The sequence below is a fragment of the Opisthocomus hoazin genome, chromosome 22 (genome assembly GCF_030867145.1).
Source record: "Opisthocomus hoazin isolate bOpiHoa1 chromosome 22, bOpiHoa1.hap1, whole genome shotgun sequence".
Taxonomy (NCBI): domain Eukaryota; kingdom Metazoa; phylum Chordata; class Aves; order Opisthocomiformes; family Opisthocomidae; genus Opisthocomus; species Opisthocomus hoazin.
In genome coordinates, this window is record NC_134435.1 from 9,925,871 (window position 1) to 9,946,944 (window position 21,074).

The window sequence follows — 21,074 nt, forward strand, 5'->3', positions numbered from 1 at the left end:
AGATTTACCCATCAAACTCAAGTTTGGAAATGTGCCCGGATGTTTCCAAGGAATCTGAGGAAAGATGTTTCTGTTTCTGGACAATCAAAACTATCACTTTTCCTGGCTACAGGAAGGATCTCTCAACTGAAAAATGTGCAAATGTGTTTTACCAGGAGTGGGCACATCCCAAACAAGGGTAATCAGAGAAACTCTTTTCAGCACTGCTCTATTTACATGTGTTACAGATGGAAGAGGAAAATCTTTTCCCCAGTTGCCCTGGCGTATAACCATAAATGCCTTTGCTATGTCTCCTTCCAGCTCTGGGAAGTTGGACCAAAGCATCTGTTGGCACCTATTGGCTTTACTCACGCTGCAAACCTGGCAGGTGTGTTAGAGGAGCAACAGGGGACAGCGTTGGATCGAGATGAACCTCTTTCAGCTATAAAAAATGATCATACCTCCCTCCCCTGCTCCTCAGAGGGTGATAACACCATGTGAATCCTCGTCCCAGGCTCACTAAAGGACGGTTGCTTGCTCACGGAGGCTCACCAACATCCAGCCCACCTATTCACAGCTGGTGAGTGGGTCATAAGCAAAGACAGCTTTACTTTCCAAGTTCATAAAATAACAGATGCTAATAAGAGCAGTTCTTTCAGCCTCATGTTGCAGGTCACCCCAGGGACAGCAGAGGGAAGCCCAAATGAGAGCAGGGAAAATCTCCATCACCACCAAAGCAAACTCATGAGGGATGCTTCTGGTGGGAAAAAGTGTCCTCCAGAGCCACGTTGGGACTGGGGTCTGACTTGGACAGTGGAGCAGCCACCAATTGAGCTGAGATTTCTGTCTCACAAACAGCTGCTTGAATTGTTCTTGGCATTGACTTTTTCCTGTTCAGCTAATTAAAAATCTGTCTTTTAGTCATAAGCCCCCATTAGTAATAATTTGCTTTGCACTTCTCCAGTGATTTATGGCTGAGATATCAAAGTGCTTTAGAAACATTAATTAATCCTTCTAATACCCAAGGGACTGATCCACTCTCCACAATGCACCATCGGTGGAGTAAACGTAGGAAATCCCCAGGGTTTACTCCAAACTGCAGGTAGAGAGAGGAGAAGGTAGCAGCATCCAGCCCAACGAGCTCGTTTCGGCTGCCTGCCTGCAATCACAGAGATGTGCAGTCAAAATAACAGCATTGCATGTGCAGCCACAAGTGAACTCAAGGCACTTCCCAGCTCCCTCCTCTCCAGCCGCAGTTCTTGCTGCTGTCCCTCTGTGTCCAGGCCGGGCAGGGGATCTGTGACATCCCAGCTCTGCACTGTAGATCATGCCAGGAAAGACGTGTGTGGACCAACACCATCTTCACGTAGAGCCCTGCAAGTGGTAGTGGCAGGGTCATTAACCAAAGCCACGCTACTCGTGCTAACGCAGGTATTTCCCTTGCTGTCCTGCCCGTTTCTCCAATCTGCTTCTTGTACAAAGTCGCTTTTTCCCAGCCTGCAGTGCAAACCCAAGGCTCTTTCCCACGCCTGAGATGCAGCTCCAGTCCTTGTCAGCGATAAGGATTGTTGCCTCCATTGGCTTCAGAGAGGCTTTTATCCTTGCACAAACCAATGAGCCATTTGCCACCTGGTGTTGTCCCCATGTTTTCAATGTTGTCATCACAAGACTGCGGGGTGGAGCTGGCCACACAGGGTGGTGCCAGGGATGGGGAAAGGTATAAAGGTCCCAGCATAGACTGCCAGAGACAGCTTCTCTGAAAGCCTGAGAGGTGTCCCATTTCCTCTTTGCTGTCCCCAGTAAAGTATCACCTTGACCATGAAGGCGACTGGTATTCTCCTGCTCCTATTCCTGGTTCTCTGCTGCTACCAAGGTGAGTGAAACATTTTGCTTAGGAGCCATTTTTTCTCCTTGCTAAGCTCGCAGGTCTGCCAGGTTGGAAGGTGAGCCTGAGAACAGGCCAGCTGGTGTTGGGACCTTGCTCCGGCCCTGGGCAGGGAAAGAGACCGATACCCAGTGAGCGCTGCAATGGCCAGCATGCGTTAAACCAGTGGTCTGTAAGCAAGCCTAAAGCAAAGGCTTTGAAAGGCTGCCTGGCACCTTCTCCCAAAAAAGAACAGACCTGCTGATCTGACACTCTCTGGGATTTGGCCTGGAGCTGGTGATTTCTAGGACACTGCAATTCTTTTAGAGTGAATAGGAGCTATTCTGGTTTTAGAAGCGCAAACCCAAGACATCAGAAAATGCATCTATGGGAGAGAAAATGCAGCGCTCACAACCAAAGTCAATGTTTATGCCAGCTGTGTTTTGAAAATCCCATAAGGTGCAGAGGGATGAGAATATGAGCTGTTGCTGCTCTTCAGGTCCTGCTTACCAGGGATTTCTGCATTCATGGGTTCATTCAGAACAGGAGGGTGCTTCTGAAACAAGTCCTCCATCATGCTATTCACTGAGCAGCCGTTGCCGTTGCAGAGCTGACTGGACACATAATCGGGACTCATTTCAGATGAACTGAGCATGTAGCGAGCTATAGCTTCTGGATTTGAACCAGTGCTTGTCCAAAATAAAATCCCTTAAACCCTAAACAGTGTGGCTATCAGGTCCTCAGTACCAAATCATTTCACTCCACAGACCCACTGCTATTGGGCCACACTGGTTGTTAATGAATACGTAGCCTAAATCCTCCATGTAGATGACTTCTGGATCTATAAGCAACACAAGGTCTTCTCAGTACTGCCTTTTGCTGAGCAAATTCAGGTTGTTTTTCAAAATGCACCCACCACATGTTCCACCCACATGATCCCAGATGTCAGTTCAGGGCCAGCTTCTCCATGGAGAAGCCCACTGAAGTCACAGCTTGCTCTCACCTTTGGTGGGAGACCTCAAGGTCCATCCATTTCTCCTTCTCATAGAGGCTTCAGCAACTTGTCTTTTGCTCTGCTTCCTTGTGGGACAAACACATTGACACCAGAAAAATCACCCTGGATTTACTCCAGCACCAGTCCAGAATCAGCAGGAGTTTCTCAGTTACCCATGAAAGAGTGATAAGAGATATCAAAAGCCACCTTTGCTCCCTGGCAGCTGGCAGTCACTAGAAGTGCATCTGGTCTTGACAGGGCCTTGCACCACCACGGTGTTTCTGCCAGGGGAAAGAGGCAGATGCAGCGGGGAGGGACACGTCTGCAAAATTGGGGAGATACAAGGGAAGAAATTGTTTGCTGGGACAAAGGTGTCTGAGTGAAGACATACAGTCCTCAGACTAAAGCATCTTTCATAGGTCTCCCTTGAAACCAGCCCAAGTGATGGGTGCTAAGGCATCTTCTCTCTCTCTCCTCTCTTTCTCTAGGAAATGCTGAGACGGATGGAGCTGCTGGCAAAGGAATGGAGGTGAAGGTCCTATTTTTGTGTAGCACAAGGGTGTGCCGAGTTTCGGTGAGACAGCACTAACCCATAAACCGGGGAGACAGAGTTGCTAAATACAGTGGAGTGAGCTGCTGGGTTGGCATCCCAAAGACGTTAGTGCCTGGGAACCTCCTTCCACCTGCTGTGCTACAGCAAAATTCCAGTAACGATATTGGCTTCCCACTGCATTTCCCCACATTCAGTGGAGGAAAATTGTTAATAATGAGCTGAATATTGCTGTTACCTGGCAAGAAGATCAGAGCTCCCCTTATTCTCTAGCTTGCAGGTGCGAGGGCAGGTATCATTGTGGCATAAAAATAAGAACCGGGAAGAACATTATCAGGCACTGCCCATGGAGTGTTACTCAATATTGTCACTCCTAAGAGTGTGTAGGAGTGCCTGGTGAAGTTCAGCTGGCCAAGGTACAGCATGGTGACACGCGGTCTCAGTGTTTCTGAGAGCTCATAGCAGAGCTCTGAGCAAGCAGGAATGGGTTATCCAGGTATACAAAATATGCACCTCCCTGTGAATGTGATGCTTCTTTGGTAAACCAAAAGCATGTGTAATATTTTGAGCATCACCCTTTTGTGTTTCCAGGCAGCTTGTGGCAACTACAACCTAGGAAAAGGTTGTACAAAGATCTTTGACCCCATCTGTGGCACGGACAACCTCCTATACAGCAATGAGTGTCTGCTGTGCGTTCAGAACCTGTGAGTATCTGGACCTCCCGCAATCCTAAATATCACACAGACGAGGGCTACTACATATGTCTGGGATTTCCTAGAAAGAAAGCTGTTTACATGCAGCTGGGTGGAGCGTGGGCAGTGAGCCCAGCACATCTGGCAGGAATCTGGCCTCCCGCGCAGATGCTGCACCCGCTGCTCCGAGCATGTGGACTCCGTCTGCGAAATCGGTCCTCCGCGTGCGGCTCGCAGCACACGAGCTGCCCACAAGCAGGGACCGCACGGCCAAAATCTCCCCAAACTCGCAGCTGCCAAGCTGCAGCGGTTGCTCAGACTGTGCTGGCAGGCATCCAGGAACGCAGGCAAATGGCAAAGTCCTCAAAGCCTTCCCAGATCTAGCATGCAGGCAGAAAAATATTTTTCCAGGTGACCTCAGATGTGTGGCGGCTGAGGAAAAACTACAGTTATTCATCCCAGCAATTTATAGCTGAGCTCTGCTTTCTGTCTTCTCTGCATATGAAAGGATACAATTTGCTCTGGGTATTTTTAAGAATGGGACTTTTATTTAATCTGTGCTGGTGCCAGATTGCTCTGTCTTAGCAGAAGGCCAGGTCCAAATGCTAGCGACGTCTCTGGCAAGACTTGATTCAATTCATCTGGCTTGGGGTCTAGATTATTTTGAGTATATTCATACATTGCAAGCACTCAGTGTCAGACAAGTGAAGGAATTACTTCCAACTCAGTACTATAGGGGTTTCGAAAAATCTCTGTTGGAAAGATTGAGTCTTATCTGTAACCAGACACCCCAGTCAGTGGGGCTAAGGCAGCTTCGCCCTTGACTTTACCTGGTGGAGGCAGGGATTTTCGGTCATCAGGCTCACCTGCCCATCTGCCACCAGCAAAGACATCTCTAACAGAAGCTCAAATTCCAGCTTTTCTGTCCCTGGATGAATGGGCTCGTGGAGCCAAATTCTGCTTTTAGGAGCACTACCTCCCAGCTAACTCTACAGTAACAAGGAACAAAGCCCAGATCACCAGTGAAAAGAGCCCGGATAAGCACCAATGGCTCTCCCCTGTTCCCTTCATTAACCCAAGCTGCTGCCCCGTAATCTGCTCCTGGCCTGCTCAGACGCTGGTTTTACATTTTAAGGCTAAAGACGATGCAGTCAGGCAGAGACGTGCTGAGCGGGATCTCCTGAACGAAGGCGCCACGGTTAATGACCCGGCGCGGCATGGCACGGTGGTAATGACCGTGCTGGAAGCCAGCATCCCAGCACCAGCTGTCGGTTGTATTGTGCAACAGATGGGGGTGGGAGGTTCGTCAGACACAACATCGTTAGGGCTTTGGCCATGAACCAAGAGCGGGGTAAAGAAAGAGAGGAAGGCTTTGAAGCCAGCTATGCAGGGAGCAAAGTGGCACTGAAGATGCCACGTCCCCCCGCTGCAGAGCACAGCTTTGGAGGGGTTGGGGGACCTCAGTCGTCACAGGAGGGAAAGTCTGGGGTACAAAAAACAAAAAAGATTGAGCTGGTGGCATGTCCAGATCCATCCAGGAGCCAGGGGAGGGAGGGGATGGATGAGGAGCTGGTGCCAGCGCCTGCCTTGTGTTGACAGGCACTGCATCCCTACATTTCTTCAAACTCCCATTTGTGCAAGCTCTCAGCAGCTGCAACTGGAAGTGTGCTGCTCCTGTGGGCCAAAGCCCAGCACACTGCAGCCTCCCTGTAGCGTTCCCCAGTGAGGTTTTGGGATTAGGAACAGCACCCATTTGGTCTCCCGGTCAGGGCAATCTGAGCCAGGCACCAGGTCTTGGAAGCTGCCTGGTGCCAAATGTCGCGGGGGAGAGATAAACGGAGCGTCCTCGTCTATAAAGCTTTGGTCTATGGGGAAAAGTCAGGTAGCCGAGAGGCAGGATGAAGTGTCATTTGCAGTTTTGTGTGTGCAGCCGGTCTGATAAGAGCTGGAAGCCTGCAAGGAGTCTGGGAATAACCACAGCGAGAGCATCTGGCGGGTCCCTGTGGCAGCGGTGTCTCACTTGTCGCCTTTGGTCACTTCACTGTGACCAGCATGCAAAATGCTTTTTGCAAAACGCAAAATAGCTTGAAAATCATTTTACCAGCATTTCTCTATGCACCTGAGAAATGGGTTTATCTTTCCAAAGAGAAGAACATCATGATTCCACGTGAAAACGGAACAATTCAGAGTAATTAGGTCCACTACTGGGCAAAAAATCATAACAATAATTTTTTGCAGGTGCCTTTTTAATATTTTCCTTGCTTTTGCTGCAGAAGCAACCAGGAGGGGGGGCTGGGAGCAGGCCCAAGCAAGACACAATGGCAGGCATTTGTCTGTAAAAACCCACAAAACAAAGTCATAACCTTTATCATCTGCAGCCAGACAGGCATTAGAGGTGTCTTAGTGCTCTCCTACAGCACAGAGGTGAATTATTCTGCCAGGAGGTGTCAGGAAGTGCCAGCTCTTGAGCTTATTGGAATTAATTAACACATGTCCATGGTAACCCTGAACTCCCTGTCAAGAATATGTGGCCTTACTTACAGTGAATAACACTTAAATGATGATTCAAGCTGTATTTTTCCTTTCTTTCTTCATCCTCTGAGCCAGGCTCTTCTGTGTATCAGGGACCTGAAGGCATCCTCTAGCATTTTCACTGTCCCTTCCAGGCAAAGAAACACTAATGTGCGCATCAAGAACAGGGGAATGTGCCAAAAGCCCTCTACACGCTCCGACTCTGCTCAAAACTAAAAGGCGCAGCCGTTCTGGATAAGAGAGCAAAAAGCTGTCCCTCACCTATACAAACTCCTAATAAAATGGAAGCACTGCCATGTCTTGCACTGGGATTTCTTACCCACACAGCAGACCCCTTTCCCTGATATTTAAAATATTTTCCTGAAAAAATATGCGGGTTTTGGTGATGTCCATAAAGATCTGTGAGTGAACTACTGTTGGAGCCCCAGGGACAAGGCTAGGACAGGCCTAAGGAGAGAGCCAGGCTCTGGCATAACCAGGAGGCTCTTTTTTGCATCAAGAATTTTCTTTTCCATTCTGAAACTTCCAGCATCCAAGCAATAGGAGATTTTCGCATTCTCACAACTTGCAATTACATTTGTTCAATACAGGGCATTAAAGCCCTTACTCCAGGGCCTTTGCCGGGAGGAAGGGTCCAACCAGTCATCTCCATGCTGACCCGCCTCCAGCCTTGCCCGCATGCCCCATCGCACGCTCCCCGCGCAGGGACAGCCGCCGGCGCCAGCCTTGCCCCGCAGGTCACAGCTACCCAGCGCCCGGCAAACCCGAAAAGCTCCCTTTTTCCAGGCCGAAGTTCTTTTGCCTCCGGCCCCCTGGGAGAGCTTTGCCGCTGGCCCCAGGGCTGCGGGCCGGCGGGAGCGGAGGTGCGGCGCCCAGCGCAGCGGGACGCGGGGTGCGGATCCCTGGGTGGAGAACGGGAGGAGGTTTCGGCACTGGAGGCCGCTGTTGCTCCGCTGGAACCGGGGCCGGAGCCGGGACCGAGCCCGCAGCCGGGACCGAGCCCGCAGCTGGAGCCCGCAGCTGGCGGGGAGGGAGCGGAGCTGGGCGCTCCGTGGATGCCGGGGCTGCTCCTTGCAGCCCCGCAACGGGGGTGAGAGCCGCGGAGTCCGGGCGCTCGGCCTCGCCGCGTCCCTGTCCCTCGCCCCGGGGACCAGCGGGCTGGGAGCTCACGCTTCGGCCGGGGGGGTTGGTGAGGACACGCGTGGCCCCAGAGGGTCTGCCCGCAGGTCGTGTGCCGGGGGGTTGCGTCTGCCTGGGGCTGGCACGGCCCTGCCAGCTCTTCCCCGGTGAGCCGGGCACTCCGCTGCGTGTGCCGGACTGCAGCAAGTCAACCCGAAACAGCCTGCGACAGAGCGGTCGGGGCCAGGGGCTGAAGCCTCTTGGGGTTCCCCCTGAATTACAGCCCCTGAGTAAGCAGCTATTTGTATTCTGGGGAAACCAAATGCTTTGTTCTTAGCAAATCCTGAACGTCACTGTGGTCAGAAAAATATGTTTGAGTTCTTTTTCTGTTCCTTGAAGCAGTGGCTGAAACACACACACGCAAAAAAAGCACAACCAAGCTGAGTGAAAGCTCTAGCGCTCACCTGAAATTTCAAATGCAACCAGATGCAACGTCACTTTGGTCAGAAAAAAAGTGCTTGAGCTCTCTTCCTATTCCTTGAAGCAGTGGCTGAAACACACACACACAAAAAAAAGCACGGCCAAGTTGAGTGAAAGCTCTAGCACTCGCCTGAAATTTCAAATGCAACCAGGTGCAGCTGGGGGGTGGGGGGCCAGCACAGGCTCCTCTTCCCAGATCTGCCAACAAGTCTGTCTGTGGTCGAGGGAGACATGAAAAATGACTCACTTTGCCCGTATGTAAAATTAATGCACAAAAGTTGGTAGCCCCAGATAGTCTTGGGACTGTAAACTGCTTCGACATCTTTGCGCAAAGGGGATTCTGGAAGTATGCCTCCTGCAGCTGGGATATCTCTGATTCTGCTGCATCACAAGAAACGGAGCACAGCCTTCACCTGGAGAGATGTCTGCAAGTGCAGCTGGCAGGAGGGGAGGCTGAGCCTCCTCACACTGTTCACTCGCCGCTCTTCAGCTTTGTGGCATGATTAAACCCAGCTAAGAATCAAACTCATCCAAGCTGGTTTCTTCCACCCAGACAACAATGGAGAAGTTGCACTGAGGCCAGTTTACGGCAAGAGGAACATCCTTGCTGCCCATGCAATTTCTGGGAATCTTCACCCGATATTAACCAAGAGCATTTCTTCGATGAGGTGAGGTGCTGACCGAGCTTGCAAACCAGCAGGCTGCATCGCCTGGATGGTTGAGCGCTGACTGCGTCTCCCCAGGCACTGTTCTGATGAGAACTAGCATTTCTGCTAAATGTCAGCCACATCCATTCCGCAGCAAGGTCCATATTAGGCTTGAGATTAGGGAAGCAGCAGGTCAAGGGACACTCCATAGGCACTGCAGAGCAGGAACACATCAGGCAGAACCTGTGGCAAGTTTCCAGCAGGAAGCAGTTCCTGTCCATATTCTAGTTTTGATTTGAAGAAGTGCAAATCTGAGGAAGCTTTAGCAAGTGCAAAGGTGTTTTACTGACCCTTAGACTGAGTTTAGTTTTATTTACAGGAGACTCATCCTCAAAAGCCACTCTCCTGCCCTCATAAAGGCTCTTCCCTGAAGCTGAGGAGGGAAGCGCTTCATCTCAGCTGCTCCTCTGCTATCTGGTCACCAGCAGAGCCTGGAGCCATCCTGCTGGCAGCCAGTGTGACTTTTCGAGACACCAGCTTGCTTCTCCATGTCTCTGTGATGCTGTTCCCAGCGCTGGCGAGCTGGCAGGGACAGGGCAAAAGGGAGAGTGATGGGAGAAAGGGTAACAGCTTCAATTCTTCTGGTTTTTTGTCTGTCTGCATAGCTGCAGCCTTTCAAGCCACCTTCCAAGGGCAGCTCTTCTGGCGGTGGGTGTTTGGGAGAGCTCCGAACGCATTTCAAATGATGCAACTGTGGAAAAACAGGACCTGTCAAAATATGGGAAGGGCTCAGCCATCCAGGTCCTTCCTCTTTCCCTTCTGGTGGCTCCCAGAGGGCTCAGCCAGGGCAGCGGCAAAGGCCAAGGGGTTCGCAGGCACATGGTGGGTGAAGAGACCCCAAAGGATGGTACAAAAGAAGGGTCTCAGCATTTACTGCCTGGGGAAGCACGGGCACGGAGCAACACGATTCTTGCCCCACCACCGCACTGCTCAGAATAAAGAACAAGTGTCTGAATGGCAAAGGGGAAACGCCAAAAGTAACCGCGCTGGTTGTGGCAGCTGGGGCTCCGCAGAGAGGGGGGGACCCGCATGGCCCAGCCCCGCCCCTGCTCCCAGCCTGCCCGTCCTGGGGACCACCAGCACACTGTGGCTGGCAATGCCCCCCCTCCTCTCCCCCCTCCTGCCATCCGAGGGGCATGTCTCCCGCCCTCCTTTGCCAGGATTTGCAGTTCAGGCAGAAGCTTTTCAAAGTGGGGTCACATCCTGCTCAGTGCCTCCAAAGTAGCCCCGGGTACTGCCAAGCCTTAGGAATGTCACAAGAGTGATGAAAACCAGACAGCTGAGGACAAACTGCCCAGGAGAGCATTTTCTGATCAGAAACCCGTGTTTCTTTGAAATTGAGACTTTTCTGCCAGTAAAAATTCTGGTAAAATTCAGATGGGGAAGTCCTTCCATCTCCATCTCCTGGAACACTTTACTGAAGCTCCCATGTGGGAGGGAATATCTATTTCCATTGCCAGTGGCATTTGACTTTATAATGTCATGTTAGCAAACTGCAAAGTCAGGATTAAAATGGGACCAAGGGACTTTAGCAACATGCAAGGCCGGAGCTGAGAACAAACTCTGAATTTCTGGTAGCTTCAAAACATTCCTGCTTTCAGGCCTGTTTGGAAGAGGCAGCATTGTCCCTGCCTTTGCCCACTGCAGCCTTCCTTGGCCTTTCCCTACTAAGAAGGCTTCTATCTTAGCCCCGTTTTCAACACCAGATTTGGTTTTCTAGCCTAGAAATAAGCAGAGCCTTCCTCGGATTTGCTGCAGCTGCTGGAGGTGTGTTCAGTTCCAGGAGACTTTTTTTGGGAGGAGCTGAACTAAACCCAGTTTGCCCAATTGGCAAAGAGAGGTCCTCTTTGCAGACACCCCATGGGAACCCTCCTCCTGCCGGTGAGAGGCTCTGTGGGCGCTGCGATGCTACCACGTGCCATCTCCGGGACCTGGCCTTTTGCAAAGGGTGCAGACAGCGGTGTCCCCGTGTCCAGTGCAGAGCAGAGGTCCGGAGCCTGCTCTCCTTGACAGGTCAGGTCTGCACACCAGACCTACATAACCACTCCAGCTATTGCTGTTGTGACAGCCTCAACAAGAGATGGCAGGAGTGCCAGGCAATGCAAACAGTTTTCTCGTCGTGGAGAGACGGTTGCCCGGCACGGCGCAGCAGCACCGCTGCGTTAGAGGGTTACGCTGCCAAGCTTGAGGCCGGGGAAGGAAATACCCACTGGTCCCACCCGAGTAGGAAATGACAGTGTTAGCTCTCTGCAAAGCAGAATTCTCACTGAAAAGGAAGGATGCTTTTAGACTGCAAATTTCTTTTCATCTGAACCGCAGCTCGGGCTACCTAGGGGAAAAGCTGTCCTTGGCAAATGTATGGGAATGAGCTGGAAGTGGCTCCGTACCGATACAGACAGACTGTCCGTGGGGCTGTAGCAGGATCATCGCTAAGTAAGAGAGTGGACACTTGTCACTGGCAGGCTGAAAGCAGCATGATAACCACAGACATGGAACAAATAGCCACAACTGGAGCTGCAAATTTGAAGTGTGATCTCAGATTTTGCTTTCAAATGTCTCTGAGCTCTTACAGACAAGTCGAATGACAGTAATAGTCTGTATTTATCAAAAGACAGCAAGCTTCCAGGAATCAGGAGCATCCAAAGTGCTCTGCAGCCAGCGCAGACAGCAAGGCAGCCCTGCCAATGTTTCCGCACTAGTTTTCTGACTTTCATCCTGCATCAGGAACACTCCACTTGCAGCAAGGGAAGTGCCTGAGCACAAAGCTGGATTCCTTGTGCTCCACATGCGTCAAAGACCTCCCAGCGCTGCATTCGGCATTAGCACTGCAGGTAGATTCGCTGCTGAGAAGTTCTGCTTCCTCCCAGCTAAGCAGCACAACTCCTGGAAAGCTCCCAGGCAGAGGTCCTGTCCTTCACCTACTCCAGAAGAATAACCTGTTGTTGTAGCACAGCTCAGCGGGGCTGGATTTCAGGCTCTTACCAAAAACTTAAGTGCTTTGCTAGCTGTAAAAGTATGCCACAAAGAGAAAGTCGTGTAAGCAGTTTAAAACCCAACAAGGGGTGCTGGCCTCTGGGAGAAGGTCGGGTCCTTCCTGGCAAACCCTGGCACGACAGCATCTGGTGATCCACCCCCACACCTGCTTCACGGGGTGGTGGGAAGCTCTCCTTTGCTGGCAGATGGTGCTAACATGGCTTGAAGCCACAAAGACTTCAGGTCAGTGCAAGTGTCCAGCTTGCAGGTCCATCCCTCTCAGAGACCAAGATCTGATGCATTAATCAGAGACGCCCTACCAGCCCTCTTTTCTCAAGTCAGCATCCACACAGGGGAAGGGAAGGACCCTTCCCTACACCCGCTATAGCACGCTCTGGGGCACTGTGTCCCCCACCGACGTCCTCACAGGTGCAGATGGTGTTTAACTCCAGCGGAAGGATGCCAAGTCCTGAAAGAAAAAGCCACCTGGAACAACTCAAGCTGGGCCCATCAGGGGCTGAAACAAGGTGGGGAAGAAGGAGCCAAGAAGCTGAGGCAGGACTGAAGCAGTAGACGAGGCATGACTGGGGCAGAGAACGACATCCCACAGCCCTTACACCGACAGCCACATGCTGGCTTGAAGGCAGGAGACAAGCTAATGCACATGGCAGTGAGATGGCACAAACGCCTGACTCAAAGTGGGCCAAAACCGGTGGGCATAGCGGGGCTTTGGATCCAGCCCCAGCAAGACACTAAACATAGCTGCAGCAGGATCGCTGCGGTTGCTGTTGGGCTGAAAGTGTTTCTGGCTGCCCCGGCACTTGGACAGGAGTCATTCCTCTTTCCTCACCCCACTCCTCGTCACAGGCACACAGGAATTTGTTAACCGTAGGGATTGTTCAATGAACATTGCCAAGGGGCTGGCCAGATGTGAGTCTCCTGGCCTTCGCTGGCCTTCTTGGCAGGTTTGGGATGCTACACCTGCATCGCTTCCAGCCAGCGGCAGCACAGTGATGAAGCAAAGCATCTGCACCGGGGCTGAGCACCCCTCCTCCAGCTAGCAGCAGAACCCGGGCGGTTGAAGTGCGGGGCCAAAGAGGAGCATAGTCTCACGCTGCCGTTGTGGGCAGGATGTTTTAGGGGACAGCAGGCTTGTTCACCCTATCTGGAAATCTCCAGGGAAAGTGCAGACTGGGGAATGGCATCTTAAAGCAAACAAAATAAAACCAGCCTGGGACAGAAACCCCCGTTTCTGCCCTCTAACCCTTCCCTGGCCACTGACCGCCCTGGTGCTCTCAGCTCAGCCACTCAGTGGCTTCTAATGTTGGTGCTCGGAAACAGTCACAACATGACTGAGCTTTCCAGTTTGCCTGACAGTGCAAGAGATGACTGTAGCAAATAAAGTAAGACAGAGTTCAAGGCCAAGATCTTTCACTGGAAAAACAGTTTGAAAGATTAAGCATAAACTGGTTCAGTCATAATGAGTACCCCATTATTTCTGCTGTTCCTTCCTACTTCAAAGCCACAAACATCCCCAAGTTCTTGGCAAAGAAAAGCTGCTATCTGGTTACAATTAACTTCCCAAAAAGGAATTAAGAAAAATTCAGTTCACCTCTACAGATACCAGGGCTTGACGAGCATCTTCTGGTTCCAGCTCTGATACAGGTTTTCTTTTTCGATCCAACTCCTTTTAAAGATAATTCCTGCCTTGGAGGCAGCTAATTGACTGCAAAGGCAGGTCCATGCACCTCCAAATCTTTCACAGTCAAAGTCCAGGCTTTGGCTTACATAGGACATCTGGAGAAGGAAACGTATATTTAGAGTTGCGTAGTTGAACTGCCATTCTCAGAAACAAGGCTCATGAGACCAAAGTCACCCCCAGTAACCAGTCCAGCAGAAGCACTTTCCCATGCAAACAAGTTCCCATTAGTGGGGGCAGCAGACGATATGCACAGCCTCCACAGGTGACATCATACATCACTTTCAGGATCTCATGGCTAATCTAAGCCCAGAATTCTTCCTTGCTCCTGGAAAAGACTGCCAGGATGATCCACTGAAACGCAAACAAAGACAACGAGCTCCAGAGCTGTGCCTTCAGGGACTGCAGCTGGAGACTGTATGTGCTGGAAACAGAGCGGCTGCTATTCTTAAACGTATGAAGGCTTCCTCATCCAAAATCCTGACCCATATAGATAATGGCATCTAATATACATGTAGTGGCCAGAAAGTTCCTAACCAAAGTGGAAGCTGGAAAATAGCACCTTTGTCACAATATCCTCGGATAACCCAGCAAACCTCCTGTCATACACCTGCGGGGTCATCGTACCAGCTTCCACACTCCCTCTCTGCTGCTGTCCAAAGTATTTGAGTTTGGGGAATCCTTCAAGCAAGCCCTTCACTCCAGGTCACCAGCCTGACACCTGCGCTCTGCGCAAAAGTGTCAGCACAACCCCATGTCCTCGCTTGCTTTGCGTGCGTTTGGCTGCACCATGAAAAATGAGCAGAAATCAGACTGGGGCACAAAGAGGAGCCGTGCAAGCTGTTTTGCTTCAGCCAAGATAAGGCTAGGGACAAAAAGGAACCTCAGAGGAAAACTAAAAATATCACTGCAAACTTGTAGCCTGGCAATATGCCTAATTGGGCCTTGCCCACATCAGGAGCAGATATTCCTGTGAAAACCTGATGCTGCGTAACTCACTGGCCAGCCTGTAGATGGGATCTGCCCCTGGCAGCAGCAGGAGGTGCATAAATCTAATTTTCTTTTTCTCTGATCGAACATGTTGAAGAATAGTTTGTCCATGTTGAGACAGAGTGTGAAAACCACGTTGTCAACACGATACAAATCATGACGTTGTTGCGCCAGACAGGGCAAGAAGTTTTATTTCTAGGCCATCAAGGGAGACATAATTCTTTAGAAAAATCAATCAAATTTAAATGAGGACATAGGAATGTTCTAGCCCCAAAGGTCCACCATGCCAAGCACTGTGTTTCCAGCACAATATGTCCTTCATCAGGAGAATGTAGTTGTGCAGTTTCCAGGGACACCACGAACACGAGACTGGAGATGTGAACTGCCACATGAGGGACTGCCACCCACCTGCCTCCACCCAATTCCCCCACCCGACCTCAAAGTTAGGCTGTTTGGGCAGTTCTGCTGATGTATCTGAGGGCCTGGCCACCCCCTGCACAGCCTCAGTTCAAGGTCCTGGCCAAGGACCCAGGGCAACCACATCCCCACTGGCAGAGCCAGGCAGGAGTTATCTTGGCATGGAGCTGCTGCCTGGTGGGGGAAGTCACATCCCCATCTGCATGGCTGGATGCAGAGACCCATCTGGATCACGTCAGCTGGGCCGGAGGCCTCGGTCACACTCTGCCACCCTTCTTGAACCCGGGAATTAGAAAATCTGTCTGTGCCCAGCCATGGGGAAACAGGTAAAGTGTCTGGTGTGCTCCTTCTCATCTACAAGGAACCTAATTAAATATCAAGAAATGCCTTTGTCTGTTCACAGCTTCTATTTTCTACTCAGCTCTTAGCCACCAAGGTCTGTGGTCTTGGCTCAAGACTTTGTCCTCGGAACTGGTTCTGACAGTGTCCAAATCTGCAGCTCTGGAGTTGAATGCCAAAATGCTATCAACAGCTGTGCTGTCTCTCTAATATCATGGTAATAACCGCAAATTAATGCACTCATAAAAAACAAAGCTTGAAGGAGCTTAAGGAGCTCAAAGCATAACCAGCTGTATCAGGTATTTTTCCAGTTTCTTTTCGAAGGCTTGTTCTGGAAGAAGAATGGAATTTCTGCAGCTTCCCCAGGAAACCATTTCCCAGCATCTGTGTCTTTCTGGTTTGGCTTGCACTCAGGACATCTTTTCCTAGCCATGAGAGACAGAGAGAAAAAAGCATTTTCTTCCTATTTTCTGTAGCTTTTTACACATTTGAAGAGCTTCACACTTATCCTGTTTCGCCTCAATCTTCAGTAAACAATTTTCTTTCCTTCCGTCTCTCCTATCAGGTCAGATTTTCTCTCCTTCTCCCTGTTCCTACTGCTGTCCTCTATTCTTACCCTAATCCAAACCTGAAATCTATGGCTGATGCTTCGGGTGAGCTCCATTGAGCCTTTTCCACCGTCCTTCTCATAGGAGACTTTGACCTGCAAAGACCATGCATTATTCAAAGCAGTTCTATGGCATTTCTGCTTCACTGACACACAACATAGCACTGATCATTTCACCTTTATAGCTCACAGCAAAGTCTGTCAAACCTTGGCCTTGCTACTCCTTTAACATCCTGAAAGCTTTCAGAGCTCCTCGAAGCCTCACGCTGAGACCTGGTGACTTCTTACTCTTCCAGCCCTAACAACGCACGCTTCGACTTCTAAGACTGGCAATATCTCTGCAAAGGAGACGTGAGAATTTGTTTGCCCTCCTGCTTTTTAATCGCTGTCCTTGCCCCCTGCAGATCCGCAAAGTCACCAGCCGTGATTAAATCCTCCATTTCTCCTGTTTGTAAATATTTTCTAAAATTCTATTTCCTTTTTAAGACTTTAAAATCTAGGCCAAAAAGAACAACTGGGATGTTTAAGAATCAAGTTTGCCTTTGGCTTTTTTGATCAAGAATGCTTTTAATGGGCTCAGCTGTCAACATCAGGACCGACTTAATAATAAATGTCTGACCTTTCAGTCATTGTTCAGAGTTTTTATCCTTCCCCTCCCTCCAGTGCCTGGCTGTTTACTGAGAGATTCACTCATGTCGGTGTTTCCACTGTGGGCCTGGGAGCTGAAACGGTAGCGGAGCTCCTCGTAAACACCCAGCACTCTCTCCCAGCCAACAAGTGACTCCAGAAAGTCAGACGGCAGCAAGAGCAGAGGAGGGGAGGATGCCCGGAGAGGGCAGTGCTATGGGAACCTGCTAATAGACCCAGCGCAGCAGTCACAGCTTGCTAAGGCCTGGGCTGGCTGCCACGCACAGATTAGTGCTAGCATGGTTCTCCATGGGAGGGAAGAGTGACAAGCTGGGTTTTGCTGGTGCAAGAGCCTGTGGCTTTTATCACTTTTGTGGGCTCCTAAGCCACCACACAGGTTGTTTACTGCTTCTTTTTGGCCAAAAGAGTGAACCTGCTCTACAGAAAAACTTGAGCTAAAGAAGAATAGTTGTCTGGCTTTTAGCAGAGCCTGGCCGGGCCAGCTTCCCCACAGGGATCCGCCGTTACTGCAGCATCACTCCGGAGTGAGCGGGGACAGCTACAGCCCCAGCACCTCTGCACTGCAGGTCATACTTGGGGGTGTCAAAACACATGGGAAGGGGCAGCCGGTGCTAGGCCATTGATTTTTGTAGAGCACATAATAAATGCCGGGGTTTTTTAAGCTTTCCTCTCTTATTAATAAGGCCCTGGCTCAATGCGTTCTGTGTTTTGGGGATTTTTTTCTTTTTACGTTGTATATGGCAGCCTAATTACAGTCATTACATTGCCTCAAACTATTTAAAAGAAGTTGCTACATATAATTATGTGCACGTAAGTGAGAATAATGCCATGTCTAATATTGAGGGACTCCATGTACACTGGAGGAAGGAGTCCATGCTCTCCCAGCAGCGATCTGAAAGGGTCACACCATGGCTTGCACCCAGGCCAAAATGCAAGTTTCCAGCAGCATTTATCAGATTATTTATAACTGATCATACTGATCAGCTGTCCGTCATCATAGGTATCGTGCCTTGGATATTGCTTGCTATGTTTAGCAACACTAGAACAAATTTTCCTGCAGCGTAGCTCTAGCAGGTAATTGCTTACCCCACCAAAGCCACTGCAGGCTGATTTCCAGCAGACCCGCAGCGTGCGCATTATCCATTCAAGAGACGGCGGAGGGCTGAATTCCTGGAAATGTTTATGACAATTGGCGCTTCTTGCCGATCTCACTGCAGCCTAACAGGCTCCCACCTTTCCTAATGAAAGCAAAATTCAATCACATATTGGTGTAGCTCCCACCCGGCTGCTTCCCGGGGGAGCCCACGTGGCTGGCAGCAGCGGGCATTTGCAGAGACACGTTTTCCCCAGGTCAGACCGTCACAGCTAGTTCGCTGTAACTTCAGCTTGTTTATTTGGCTGATTGAGATCTGAAAACACCATGTAAGGCTCTGGGTGTCCTGCAGTAATCACAGCATCGCATCAGGCACATAGGGGAGATGTGGGTCCTGGGAGGGATGCACAGCCTGTTGACATTTTCATGTCCACCTCCATCCATTTACCCCTGTGACCAAGATCTTTTTCTTCATGCTAGCAGCTCCGTCTCCAGCCAAGCTCAGATCCTATTTTCATGGCCATGAGCACTGTCCTGTCGTCTTCCCACTCTGCTTCTCCATCTATTGAACAAATCGCGGCAGGGACTCGCCGCCTGCTCAGCTGGTTTGCTGCTGTATGCCCTGCTGAAACTGTACGCCGTTTTGTTATGCAAAAGCTAGTACAAAGCGTCCTTTCCGTGCAGCAGCAAGCAACACAAACATTTCCTAAATGAGACTAGCCAGACCCAGAGGCAGATAGCGGTTCAATCTATAGGGAGACGCAAATTATTCCACTGCATGCTTGACTGCCAGGGGGACTTATGCAAATGCTTTAATGAAGTCTGGACTGCACCAAGGTGAAGATGTCAGAAATTAATTCCTGATAATCGCCAGTACGGAAGAAGCTCTTCATTCCTCTTTCCATCCAAGTTGCTTGGTTTTGCTTCTTTTGTCTTTAGGTATTAAGTGAATAAGTAATTACATGGGCAGAAACAAACCTATCAAAAAGAGATAACGAGAGAAAATGCCTCCAGCTGACTGGGGGAAGTTGAGGCAAGCAACGGCTGTAAGGAGGAGGCCGCCTCGCATGGCCAGGACTCCCAGGGCAGAGCTGGGTCAATTAGAGCTTTACCAGCAGCAGACTGATTTAACAAAAATACATAAACCAGCTGGCCCTGAAACTTCGATTTTCCTCATCTACCCATCACTGACAAACACCAGCCATTTTTACATAGCCTTGGGAAACTCATGCGCTGCAAATTATCAGTTTATGCAATTATGGTTTCTCTGTTGAATGTCATATGTGCAAAGGTCATTGCTGGAGACAGGAAAGGGACTTCTTTTCCCAGAAAAGGCAAGAAGACCTGTCATATTTGGCCAGAATAGGAGATATCCTTGTCCTTTTGCTGGCGGGACATGTGTCCTCCCACCCATCACCTGCCTCTAGCTGTCTGCTTTGCTGTGGTCCCTCTCCCAACAGCCACATGTCCTCTTGCTGGGGTTCACATGGGGACTTCAAGCGAGAAATGTGATGCTGTTTATAAAAGCTGCTTGCACCATATATCTGCACATCTGGAAGCTGTGACATCTCAGCTCCAGCGGCCTGAGTGTTAAATAGGAAAGACTGGAAATGAGCAGGTCACCTGGAAGCTTGAGGATCTTGGTAGCCTAGGCTGGGGCCAAAGGGTGAATGTACCTCCCTGGCTCTTTGATGACACTTACTCCAGCTTTGGATTAAAACAACTGAAAATCAGGACAAAGCTCCTGCTCTGGAAAAACACCAAAATCAACCAAGCAACCAATCAAAGATGAAAGTGTAATGACCAGTCTTTGGGATCATGTTTCTCTAGCTCACTGGAAGGGCAGGTGAGAACCCAGCTGGACTCCAGGCTCGGAGCACAGTGCCGAACCTTCCCTCTGTGCGGGGCACTGAACAGGATGAAGCCCAAGCCCAAACCCAACAGCCAGGGAAGCACCAAGCAGATACAGGTGCTTTAAAAGCTTTGTCTGGTACTATACTCGAAATCTGGTGCTGGCCCATTCCTTGGTGGCATGTTCCCACCAGGGCCATATGCCTTTTTCCTCTCATTTAGCACTGCCAATGCATCACAAGCCAGGTAAAAGTCTTCCTGCACTGAGTGATTCAAACAAGCTCTGCCTAATAAACCATCTAACTCATTGTTATTTGTTTTGGCATCTTTGACTGTTTTAAATCCTACTTTGAGCTGCCTAACAACCAAGATTATACCAGTCACAACTGCCTTACAAACATCTGTATTACTGTCTGTACACTGGAAACATGGAGATTTTTTCTCCCCCTTTCACTAATTCACAGATTGCACTGCGGTAGGAGGACGGGGTGTGACGGTAATTATGTTGTTCGAGTCCAAGGTGTGACACCAGTATTGCCTGCTGGTACTAGGCACTGTGGAAACCTGTGTAGGCTTGTAGCACACAGGCGTACAGAGCTGGATCCACAGGTGCCCAGTTTAATAGCTGTCACTCAGCACTGCCATCCAATTCTCCTCTGAATAATCAGACAGACTTGGCTGGTGCCAGGCAAAACAGACATCGCCTCTAATACCAGACCCTGCTGAGAGCAGCTCCAGAGGCGCCCAGCCTTCCTTCACAGGGACAGGATCCGAGGTAGGAAGCAGCGTCCGAAAGGATTTTGACAAAGTGACATTTAAACAATGGTTGAAAATTCATCCAGTCCACATCGCCTGGTTGCTGCCAGTCCCTGTCTGTTTCCAGTCTCCTGGATGCACGTACAAAGCTACCCCAAATCTCCAAAAGGGTAGGGAGGAGGTTTTGTGATGCAAAATTTAAGGCTGTGATTTTTGTCAGTTCAGTTGACATGTGCTATGCTTGCATCTCCTTCCAAGCATCGCTCTGCCTGCTTCTCACACCCCTTCCCAGGAACTCCCCAGCTGAACAGCTTTCCACAGAAACAGCTGCTTTGTGAAATGGAATTTTTCTATAGAAATGCTTTGATTATGATGATTTTTCCTGAAATTTCTAATTTTCTTCTACAGAAATTTGTTTGTAAAGATTAATTTTCCCCATCAGTTTTTCATTTCAAAATTATTCTGCCATATACTTCACCAATTCTATAAATTAAAAGATTTAGCTTAGATTTAGATTAAAAGATTTAAAACTCCAAAGAAAAGAACAAAACATCCCAGATTTCTTTAAAGGAAGCAGTTCCTTTGAATCAGCCAAGGGCTTCTAGGATTTCCTTTCAAGGAATTCCTAGGAACTTCTAAAATAAGACATTTCCTCCCATTCTACATCAGATGCACTTTGACATCCCCAACCTCCTACTAGAATGTGTTCCAGCTCCTCCACTGCTCTGCCACAATACACCCCTCACAATTGCTCTGTTTCTAAACATTTCAGGACACCCCTCAC

At 49.8% G+C, this 21,074-nt stretch overlaps 2 protein-coding genes across 2 annotated transcripts in view; one reads left to right on the forward strand and one right to left on the reverse strand.

The window, feature by feature from the left end:
• Nucleotides 1-21,074, reverse strand: part of LOC142363947 (serine protease inhibitor Kazal-type 5-like) — a 103,225-nt gene that overhangs the window by 42,225 nt on the left and 39,926 nt on the right. The window lies entirely within an intron of this gene.
• On the forward strand, nt 1,798-6,827 carry LOC142363982 (pancreatic secretory trypsin inhibitor-like). The gene is made up of 4 exons (XM_075441886.1): nt 1,798-1,852; nt 3,326-3,366; nt 3,979-4,091; nt 6,746-6,827. Exons 1-4 carry the CDS (start codon nt 1,798-1,800, stop codon nt 6,825-6,827), a joined length of 291 nt encoding a protein of 96 aa, XP_075298001.1.